The sequence below is a fragment of the Vespa velutina genome, chromosome 24 (genome assembly GCF_912470025.1).
Source record: "Vespa velutina chromosome 24, iVesVel2.1, whole genome shotgun sequence".
NCBI classification, from domain to species: domain Eukaryota; kingdom Metazoa; phylum Arthropoda; class Insecta; order Hymenoptera; family Vespidae; genus Vespa; species Vespa velutina.
This window is the reverse complement of record NC_062211.1, coordinates 1,539,532-1,551,114: the sequence shown is the minus strand read 5'-3', so window position 1 is coordinate 1,551,114 and position 11,583 is coordinate 1,539,532. Positions and strand designations below refer to the sequence as shown.

The 11,583-nt window shown below is 25.8% G+C and overlaps 2 protein-coding genes across 2 annotated transcripts; both read right to left on the bottom strand.

Moving 5' to 3' along the window:
• Positions 1-1,266: 1,266 nt before the first annotated feature.
• LOC124957023 (structural maintenance of chromosomes protein 1A) lies at positions 1,267-8,399 on the bottom strand. Its single transcript, XM_047513605.1, has 20 exons — positions 8,179-8,399; positions 7,966-8,086; positions 7,761-7,860; positions 7,445-7,623; positions 7,172-7,310; positions 6,628-7,092; positions 6,077-6,505; positions 5,769-5,980; positions 5,522-5,690; positions 5,319-5,441; positions 5,110-5,241; positions 4,947-5,012; positions 4,667-4,824; positions 4,449-4,546; positions 4,014-4,318; positions 3,588-3,863; positions 3,332-3,511; positions 2,954-3,132; positions 2,628-2,805; positions 1,267-2,356 (listed from the first exon to the last, which is right to left on the bottom strand). The coding sequence occupies exons 1-20, from the start codon at positions 8,288-8,290 to the stop codon at positions 2,288-2,290; spliced, it is 3,690 nt and encodes a 1,229-aa protein (XP_047369561.1). The 5' UTR covers positions 8,291-8,399; the 3' UTR covers positions 1,267-2,287.
• A 537-nt stretch (positions 8,400-8,936) lies between these two features.
• Positions 8,937-10,401, bottom strand: LOC124956860 (peroxiredoxin-5, mitochondrial). Its single transcript, XM_047513194.1, has 4 exons — positions 10,148-10,401; positions 9,562-9,696; positions 9,332-9,463; positions 8,937-9,228 (listed from the first exon to the last, which is right to left on the bottom strand). The coding sequence occupies exons 1-4, from the start codon at positions 10,247-10,249 to the stop codon at positions 9,037-9,039; spliced, it is 561 nt and encodes a 186-aa protein (XP_047369150.1). The 5' UTR covers positions 10,250-10,401; the 3' UTR covers positions 8,937-9,036.
• Positions 10,402-11,583: the final 1,182 nt, after the last annotated feature.

The window sequence follows — 11,583 nt, the reverse complement described above, 5'->3', positions numbered from 1 at the left end:
TTTCTTTTTTTTTTTTCTTGTTCATTGGAAGTCACTTTCCTTAAAATTAATTCTTTTTTCTTTTAATAAATAAGCAATTCTTCTTCTTCTTCTTCTTCTTCTTCTTTCTTTCCTTTTTTTTCTTTTCTTTTTTTTTTTTCTTGTTCATTGGAAGTCACTTCAGAGTTTAATTCTAAATAGATGCACTTAAAAAATAAATGCACTTTTATTATTTGCCTGATGACTTCATACGTCCTTGCTTTAAATGCAGATTTCAATCCAGAGCTAACCATAAGTAAGTCAAGCATGACCCAGTTTGCGCCTTGCGTTCTCCTTCCTCATTTTTATTAGACGGTGACATCTATACAGTACCGATATACCAAGAGAAACGTCATTTACACTTAATAACTTTATTAAATGACAATCATCATTTTGGCCGCATTCCACTAAGAGGCACGATCTTACTTTATAAAAGGCGATAACCGTAATAAACCACATTGACTTCTGTGTTCCTATTTTTCTTAGTTATAAAACCCTTATAACATAAATCAGAGTTGTTATACACCGTCTTTCTAATAAGACAATTGTGTAACGAAGAGGAATATCGCCCATGGATATTCTTTTATTACTTTTCCATGAGATAATATTAAAAAATTTTTCTCTTAAAAGATTCTTTTGATTATTTTCTATCATTTTGTGATCTCCATTGTAATAATATATATATATATATATATTTATCTTCAACTTCATTCTGTTATATCTATTATTAATATTATTATTTTATTCTTATGATTTAAGTTATAATATTTTTATTATAATTATTTTAAAATCATTTAAATATATATATATATATAATTTTTTTTATAAATAAATAAAATTTTATTATTTAATTAATTATTCAATCTTTTACTTTTATCTTCGGCCTCTTAGATTGAAAATTTCAAAATTAATAAATTTTCTTAAAAAAAAAAAAAAAAAAAAAAAAACGTTTGTATTTAATGACTTTATACTTCAACGTTTATGTTAATACTATGTCATCTAACAAGAGTATTGCATCAGAGATTGCTTGCGAGATGGCTGCATCAGATGTGTACCCTGATGAAAAGCACAGATTTTATCGGTCTAAATATTACCGATCTTACATCACATCTTGTTGCTTTAGTAATTATATCTAATGCATATATATATATACATATATATATATATATATATTTTGTTTTTTTTTTTAATGTATTGATATTATTGATAATACATTATTATTACATAAATATATTACACAATTCTTAATTCGTTTTAATATAATCAATTTATTTGTCAAAAAAAAATTTCAACTTATACATACACCACATCAGATGTTCTCATCTCTTTCTCTCTCTCTCTCTCTCTCTCTCTCTCTCTCTCTCTCTCTGCTTATATTGTAATATTTTATAATCTGATAACACATTCGCGCTGATATCACTATCAACAAAATAATGTCATATATTATTTGTACTCAATACTGAATCAATCAATCAAATAGAGAAACATGCTTATATTATTGTTATATAAAAGTTACATCATTTTTCATATAAGAGAAAAAGATAAAAAGAAAACAAGGATACCAACAAAATAGATCGTTATACGGAACGTATTTATTAAAAAAAAAAAAAAAAAAAAAAAAAAGAAATCTAATTTCTCATCAATGAGCATGAAGATATGATACAATGAACTGTAACAATTTTATCTTCTTTTTCTTTTCTTTTCTTTTCTTTTTTTTTTCTTTTTCTTTTTCTTTTTCTTTTCTTTTCCTTTGTTCATACACAACCCATCACCTTAATTTCTTTTTTCCAAGTTAGAAATTATAAATTATTGCCTTACGTGAAATACACGTCGTTCGTCACGCGTTAAATTTGTAAAAAAATATTATTGTGATAGGACACCCAAAGTGATTTTTTGCGGCAATCCTCCAAGTATTAATGCGTCACAATCAAAGTTTGATTAAATCTGCATTATAAATTTATCTTAATACAACGAAATAATGATAATTAATCTTCATGATTTCATTAGAGATATCATGATACCTAATCTATAAACTCCAAGTCATACTCAACGCCGTCTGCATATATATATATATACATATATATATATATATATATATGTATAATATTTTTAATCGAATATGCGTTGCCTTATAAAATATTGTTACCTTAAATAAAATCGTAGTATGTTGAAAAAAAAGGAAGCAAAAAAAAAAAAATAAGAAAAAAAAGAAAGAAGAGAATAAAGATCTAGTCTAAAAAAAAAAAAAGAAAAAAAAATCCCTTGGAAACTAATTAATATGCGTAGGAAACGTCGTTAAATCGAGAGTTAAAACTTTACTTTCCAAACATTCTCCAACCTGAAATAAAAAATATAAAATGAAATATTATATGTGGTATGATTAAAATTACAATGTTTATAAGTTAGTTAGTTTTAATTTTACTACTTTTTTTTCCCTCTCTCTCTCTCTCTCTCTCTTTTTTTTATACTATGCTTGTTTAAGAAGACTATTACATAGTAATCTTCATAAGGAATGTAATATGCAATTTATAAAATTGATGCATATATATATATATATATCATATAAATAAATAAATATTGTTAATTAGGGAATTATAATGAAAACTTACATCTGGACAGATCCCTATAAGCGCATCTGCATGCGAATAAAATTCTTCTTTTAACGATATAACAATAGTTTGTAAAGAGCTAGTTTTATCTCGAATATAACTAGCTACTTTTCCTATATTGGTGTTATCTAAGGCTGCATCGATTTCATCCAAAACGAAGAAAGGTGCTGGCTGAAAGCTAGTGGTGAAAAAAAAAAAGAGACCAAAGAAAAAAATTAAAAAGAAAGAATAAAAATAAAATTAAAAATAAAAAGAAAAATAAAAGATTTATAAATATTCTTATTAAGTATTCTAATAAGTATAATAAAAAATTTTAATAGGATTACCTATGAATTGCAAATAACAAAGCCAATGCGGCTACAGTTTTCTCTCCTCCTGAGAGATTGGACATAGGTTGAAATCGTTTACCAGGTGCCACGCAATTGTAATTAATTCCATCGAGATAAGGCTCCTCTGGATTTTCTGGTCCAAGAAATGCTTGAGCCGATTGATTTTTTGCTAAACTCTGTAATGATTTTAAGTAACAATACAAAAATCATTTGATGAAACCAACAATTCAATTCTACATATATATATATAAATAAATAAATAAATAAATAAATAAATAATATAATAATTTTAATATTAACATTTATTATTTTTTTTTTTACTTTTGTATATTTTATTAATTAAATATTTATTATTAATTTTAAACATTAACAAACCTTATAAATAGGATCTATTTCATTAGCTACATGTTCAAAGCACGCCATGAATCTATCATGTCGTTCTTTTTTCACTTTTTCAAATTGAGTTTTTGCCTTTTTTGCTTTTTTACGTGATTGTTCAAATTCCTCATTCGTTTCTTGTAACTTTTCTTTAGCAAGATACAATTTTTGTATAGCCTAAAAAAAAAAAAAAACATATAAATATATTTTGATATTTTTCCATTTAATTGTATCATATATTTATACGTTTTACCTTCATATTAGGGGCTTGTATTCGTTGAATTGTATTTTGCAAATCATTAATTGTCCTTGTCAATTTATCCGTAGTTTTTTTCGTATCCTCCTCTTCGATATCTTTCAAATTTTCTGGTAAAAGTGCATAATCAATAGTAATACGTCTTTCACGTTCATATTGTTGTTGTGTATTTAATGATGAATCAGTGACTGTTTCACTGGCATTAGTAGTACTAGTTTCTCCAGCAATATCTTCCATATTTCCATGAAGCATTGGAATTGCAATGTCTTCCATCTTAATAGAATCAATAAATATATACATATATATTCATATATATATATATATATATATATATATATATATATATATATATATATATATATATAAACTATCAGAAATAAAATATCTATAAAAAAACAAAAAAAAATTGATACAATTACGAACCTTGCATTGCATTAGAACCGCATGACGTTCTGCCTTCTTCTGTTCTATTTTTGCTTCAATAGAATTCAATTGCTTTTGCGCTGATTGAATATCTTTCGCAATGGTACCGACTTCACGTCGAGCTTTACCTATCTCATCCTCTTTCTGATCGACCTCCATTTTCTTAGCATTGCGCGCCGATTTAAGCTGTTCCATTTGTGTCTCATCGTGATCTATTTCAGCCTTTTGATTAGATTCCGTTTGTCTGGCAGATTCTAATTTATCTTCGGCATCCTGAACTGCACGTTCCCATCTCAAAACATTGCCTGAATTATATTCATATATTAATATTCATATATATATATACATATATATATATATATACGATATTAGAAATTTAATTTTTTTTCTTTTCTTTTTTTTTTCCTCCCCCATATTACAAACAAAAATGCATACTTTCTGTATCACGTTGTTTCTCAAAATCTAATTGATTGTATATACGATTACATTGATTCTCAAATTCCATTCGTTTCTTCGCCCTTTCCTGCTGTGATCTATTATAAAAAAAAAGAAAAAAAAAACAAAAAAAAGAAAATATAATAACATTATTTAATTATATTATTAAAGTATATATATATGTGTGTGTGTATATATATATATATATATATAAAAACCTTAATTCTCTTTCCTCATACTGACGTATGTTAGAAACACCAATTTGTTCACAAAAGCTTGCAAATACGTCATCCTCAACGTTATTCATTTTTTCTTTAATATTTTGTATTTCTTGATCTCTTTCAGCCATTGTCTTTTCAATTGCAGCTATTGTAGGCTGTGTAATGAAATAAATACATACATATACATATATATATATATATACATCTATATTTATTTAAAAAAAAAAAAAAAAAAAAAAAAATTAATAAAAAAGATTAATTTGGGATTGTTACTTACGCCAAACATATTTAGATCGCTTTGTAAACTTTCCAATTCAGATTCGTGTTCGGCTATTTGTTTTTTCTATAAAACAAAAATTATCTAATAAATAAAAATAAAAAAAAAATATATATATATATACAATTACATATATATAAATATTAAATGTAATAATACTTACAGTCGCTGTCAAATCACTTTTGTTGTATTTTAAACGAGTTTCAAGGCCACGAATTTGTGATTCAACGGTATTTAATTCGGATTCTTTGCGAGACTTCTTTAATGATTCTCTTAGTTCCTCTGTTAATTTTTCCTGTAATAAAATGTACACATAAGATCTAATAATGTTAAATTACACACACACAAAATATTGATAAAGTGTAACAATACTTTTTGTGCTTTTAACTGCGACATCTGTTTCTCATCCCATCTCTTTGCTTTCTTAGCTAAATCGAGACTACCACCAGAAATTATTCCAGCTTTTTGATAAAATGTTCCATCTAATGCAACGCACTAGAAATAAATCAAATAATTTCTTTATATCATTATATCATATAAAAAGTATGTCTATGTAAACAATATAATATATTTACATCATATCTGGCCTTTTTGTCCATTTCATAAGCAACCTTATTAGCATCTTCAGGAGTTTCACAAACAAGAGCATTATTCGTAGCAAATAATACAGCTCTGTCAATATCCTTTGGTGAAAAATGTAATACATCATACAAAAGTTTCACATTTTTAGGTTCCTGAATATTTCTAAAATTATTATTAATGTATTAATATTAAATGATTGTTTCTAATATTGCAAATTAATTTAATAAAAAAATTCATTACCTTAGTCGTTCCTTCAAAGGTTTAGCTTGAATATAATCAAGTGGTAAAAATGTCTCTGGTTCCAAATATTGTTCTTTGAGATATTGAATACATTGTCTGGCAGTTTTTTCAGTATCAACAACGATAGCTTCCATATATTTACCAAGAACCTTTGTAATGGCAACATTGTAACGTTTATGAATCGGCTCGCACATATTATACATACGGTCATACTGCAAAAAAAAAAAAAAAAAAATTAGGCTTCCATAATGGAAGTATCATTTGGTTGAATATACTAAAAAAAGAAAAAAAAAAAATTGTTTTCATACCACTCCAGGAAATAAACGTTTAAAGTTTTCCACAATTTCAGTTTTCTTCTTCGTTCTGGACACTTCGTGTTTGTCAACCTTTGCATCACCAAGTTGTTCCGAAATACTCTCCAATTCTCTTTGCAAATTTTGTATTTTATCCTTAGATGTACCAACGTCCGATTGTAAATCAGCCCTAAGCTTCTTTTGATCTTCCAATGCGGCTTCGGACGTTCTTATGTGTTCTTCTAATTTTTCTACTCTTTTCATAGCTTCATCTCGCATATGACCTTTTTGCTTATGTTTATTCTCTATTTCAGTTTTCTTTCTACCCTCATTATCGAGCCTATCTTGATCAGACTTTTGTTCTCGATTAATGGAATCAAGAAGTTGTAAATATCTTGCTGATTGCTTGCCCGCTTCTTCCTTCAAACGATTATATTCGCGAACCTAAAAATATCAATGGGGTTTTTTTTTTTGTTTTTTGAAGTTGTTATATTATTAATTCTTTTTTTTTTTTTTTTTTTTTTTTTTTTTTTTTTTATTTATATAAAAAGTATATATATAAATACTTGTTCATCCTCAAGCTGCACATCCCTTCCCTGTAACTGAGACTGTCCAGCTATACTTGCTTCATAAGCAGCTTTGGCTTCTTCGACCTGTCGAAGTTCTTCTTGGAGTTCATGTATGTCCTTTTTATGAGCTTCATCGGCGATACGTGCCTGTGCCAATGATTTTCTAGCTGATTCCACTTTTTTTTGCATATGCGCTACACGTTCCTTCGCTTTAATAAATGTTGGTCTTTTCTTTGTAATTTCTACTTCAACTTCCCTAATGTCCTGTTCTATTTTTGCCAAATCACGTCCCAATTTGCCAGCTTCTTTTTTCTTCTCTTTCAAAAGTTCCTCCGCCTTTTCCTTCTTCTTTTCAATCTTTTCTATCTCATGTTGTTTCTTTTTCTGTGCTACTTCCAAATTTTCAATACTTTTTTCATTATGAAAAAGACGAAATAATTGCAGCTCAACTTGCTTCTCTATCTAAATATCATAGATTCAATAATTAATTAAAAATGATAAATAATATTTAATTAATAATATATAATAAAAATTAACTTACATATTCCTCCTTAAGACGTTGATATTTTTCTGCTTCTTCCTTTTCCAATTTAGCCTCTTTTCTTTCTGCAGCAATGCCTTTCTTTTTTTGATATGAAAATTGAGTTTCCTCTTCGGCTTTCAACATTTCTGTTCGCAATCTAAAAAAAAAAGAAAAAAAAAAAAAAAAAAAAAAAAAAAAAAAAAAAATGTAAACTCACATTGATTAATATTATGCATTCCAAGACAAATGAAAAATATAATAATTAATGATTAAAGTGATCATAGAATTTACCTTTCATATTCTGCCTTTAAGGCACCAGAATTACTGATTTCTTCAAATAATGCAGTACGTTCCTTTGGATTTTTCATAGCTATTGATTCAACGGCACCTTGAAACACTAAAAAGTTTTTAGCTTTTACATTAATTCCTAATTGTTCCAATTCATTCAGATAAACTTGACTTGTGACGACCTATTATAAAAAGAAAATAATAAATCAAAATTCTATATTCTAATTAAATAAGAATGATTTATTATAAACGTTTTTTTCCTTTTCTTTTTTTTTTTCTTTTTCTATTTAATTTATCTTAGCTTATTGATATTTCTCACATTATTATTAATTCTATGCTCAGAAGAAGATCCTTGAACAGAACGCATGAAACTCTTCTCATTACCATCTTCTAATTCAAATACTGCTGTTACAGATGCACTATAACATAAACGTGCAATTAATTATTGTAACAATGAAAAAAAAAAAAAATATATATATATATACAGTAAATGTTATTGTAAATTATTAATGTAAATAATTTACCTTCTTGCTACTGGCATTCCTATTGAAGCACCATGGATAAGTTCACTAAATCTTTTAACCCGTAAACTGCTAGTCTTTTCTCCCATAACAAAACTAATTGCATCCATAAAATTGGATTTACCTTGAAGTCAATAAAATATATCAAATATCATCGTACAGCTGGGTCTATTGTCATACATAATAAAAATGTTGATATACAAAATCATAACCTACCGGATCCATTTGGTCCGACAACTGCAGTAAACGATTTCAATGGACCAATGATAAGCTTTCCTTTATACGATTTAAAGTTTTCTACTTCAATATGTTTTAAAAACGCAGGCATTTTAAAAATTATTAAAATAAATTACATGTATCATCAAAAGAGTTCAATTGGCGCCACAAAATGTTCAACACAAGCGAACATTGTTCATCAATCTGAATCAGTCCTGCCAACTTTTTTTAAATCATAAAACGATGATGTTTGATAATTATATAAAAAACGTTATAAAAGATAATAGTAATTATATTGAAATTATATATATATATATATATATATATATATATATATATATATATATATATATATAACAATTTCATATAACGATAATAATTTATATAATTAAATTCTGATTTATTTCCATCATATATTATACTAATACATACAATTGAGTCAACGTGCAATATATATTATTATATTATTATTCTTAATATACTTGTTGATTCATTGATCAAAAAAAAAAAAAAAAAAAAAAAAAAAAAGAAAAAAAAAAGGAAAAAAAAAAGTTCTCAGAACTCACATTGACCTTAAAATTATCAATACTCACAGATAATAAATATTTTATTATATATAAATAATATATGTTTCATATTGTTTTTTATTCTATCAAATGTTTCAAACAAATATATTAACAGAAAATTTTATAAATAATAAAAGATATGTCTGACTTTTATCCATGGCAAATTATAATAACAAGTGTATGGATGTTGGGAAAAAAAAACAAAACAAAAAAAAATAACCAACGAGGCTAGTAAGAATATTACTATATATATATATATATATATATGAATAAAAGAAACTTTTCATAGTTCTTAAACTTTAATATGTTCGGCTAAAGAGCAAGAAAGTCCTGTATTATCTGGCTCAACATTAAGTTCTTTTACAATTCCATCCTCAACGACCATTGAATAACGTTTGCTTCGTTTTCCACCTAAGACTGGTAAATCAACAGATAGTTCTAAAGCATCAGCAAAGGCACCATTTGGATCTGCCAGCATTCGTACCTATAAATTAAAAAAGAATAAATCAAATATAACATGTATATATAAAAGTAATTTATAAATGAATGTAAAAAACATAGGAAATTCAATTTAAATCATTGTATACCTTTCCTGATGTGCCTTGTTCTTTACCCCAAGCAGCCATAACAAATGCATCATTTACACTGACACAGTAAATATCATTGATTCCCTTACTTTTTAATTCATTAGCTTTTTGAACAAAACCAGGCAAATGAGTCTAAATGAAAGAGATAAAATTAATACAAGATGATATAGATATATATATATATATATATATATGTTTTTATAGAATGATATAGAAAAAAGAAATTGTACCTTAGAACAACCTGGTGTAAAGGCACCAGGTACTGCGAAAATAATTATTTTCTTTCCGGCACTGAGTTTTGCTAGATTTACTTTATTAGCCGGAGTATCCTCGAATAGATCAACCGACGGTAATTTACTACCAACCTAAATAAAAATAATAATTAATGTTATAAATATTTTATTATCAATAATAAACGTTATCGTATAAATGAACGATTTCTAATATTATTAATATTAAAAGGAACATTATTATTCTATTCAATAGTTAAATATTTAATTCTCTTTTTATATTTATTAAATTTAACGTGACACGTCGTTAATAATTAATTAATTAATTAATTAATTATTCAAAAGATATTCTTATGTTTATTTAAATCTACCAGCGTACGTAATCTATTAATTAGAAAAAAAAAACAAAAAAAAAAAAAAAAAAAATAATAAATGAAAAAGAAAAAATTAAATTAAATCTTTTATTAGAAAAATTTTATATTAATAAATTGTAAATTATTTTACAATTTGGTATATTATCTCTCTCTCTCTCTCTTTTTTTCATTTTGTAATTATTAAATAAAATTGAATGTACATTTTAACTTACAGCGATAACCATGTTTCGCAACGATAAATGAAAATTTCGAACGAGACAACCTAACGATGACTTATCGCGAACAGTAATGACACGTTTTGCGATTTGATTCATCTGTTTAAATGAAAAAAAGTACTCCCGTTAACGAAATATCACTCAGTATATCAAGATATGTATTTTATCGGTCACGACAAAAGAACGATATCACACGAAAACACTTGACTTCTCTAAATGAAGCCGGCAGAAAATCTTCTATTGCGCAATATCCTATTATATAAAACATATACGAATATTCATTGAAAATAACAAATAAAAATAATCATTACTTCCATCATTTGCTTTATTTACGTAGTGACGATGATATATATATATATATATACATATATATACACACAAATATTCTTATTTATTGATTTTGTTTTTTTTTTGTCCTAAGTTTACGTTATTCATTTTCATTCAAGTATTATTTATTATAAAGTCAATTACACAATCACTTGTGTTGGACAATTTATAATGTTGGTGGACTTTGTTATTGTACAAAGTTGAATAATTATGCTTATCGGCATATACATGATTCATTCTAATATTATTCGAAAAGAATAGTGTTCTTTTTTTTTTCTTCCCCTATAAATTAATTCCTATGTTATAAAGATGAGTATCATAAAAAATATTGACATAAGGGATTAATATAATTTAAGATACACAAGATGAACAAGTGTAACAGGAAAACATTGTCCTCAATTTAGGTCCATTGCATCGATATATGAGTTTGTATATATCATATTCATTAACGTTTAACCTAACAAATCGATCGGTGTATAATAATAATATTAGTACGTAATAATTATAGTAATAAATCTGTGATAAGTAAGAAAAAATTATATACCAGATTTTTCTGAAGATAGTATTGATTGAAAAGCGTTTATAATTTTAAAAACTTCATACTTCATATCTAATGAGTATTTAAGAAAAACGAACGATCGATTAGAAAAAAAAAAAATATAACGGAAATATGTTTAATGGTTAATAGTCAGATCTTAACAAGGCCATCTGCAACATTTCTAGTTATACCATCGGTCAACTAAGTAGGATCCTGTTTTATCATCAGTTGGTAAAAGTAGGAAAAGAAAATTATATATCAGAAATATATTATAATTTTCTCCACCGTAAGTGTAACTGTCAATACCGCGAAATATATCTAAGTGAGAACTTTTTAAATTGTTTTTCAATGACGTATCAAGATGATAAATAAATACCAAGATACAAACAGAAACTTTATAAAAATTAAAGTAAATTAACTTAAAGTATATATGATGTTAAATATTTTAATGAGTATAATTCAAAAATCTCAAAAATTTTAAAAACTCAATATTTCGTAAACATTATACCAGATATTTTAGGATATAACAGAATTTCGTACAGATTAACAATTTCGTAAAATCAATATG

Coding starts and splice junctions, on each gene's coding strand:
- LOC124957023 (XM_047513605.1), bottom strand. CDS start 8,290: ATGCCTGCGTTTTTAAAACATATTGAAGTAGAAAACTTTAAATCGTAT. Junction 8,087..8,178: donor TGTCGGACCAAATGGATCCG/GTAGGTTATGAT, acceptor ATTGACTTCAAG/GTAAATCCAATTTTATGGAT. Junction 4,319..4,448: donor GAAACAACGTGATACAGAAA/GTATGCATTTTT, acceptor AATATAATTCAG/GCAATGTTTTGAGATGGGAA.
- LOC124956860 (XM_047513194.1), bottom strand. CDS start 10,249: ATGAATCAAATCGCAAAACGTGTCATTACTGTTCGCGATAAGTCATCG. Junction 9,464..9,561: donor TTACACCAGGTTGTTCTAAG/GTACAATTTCTT, acceptor TCTTTCATTTAG/ACTCATTTGCCTGGTTTTGT. Junction 9,229..9,331: donor AACAAGGCACATCAGGAAAG/GTATACAATGAT, acceptor TTTAATTTATAG/GTACGAATGCTGGCAGATCC.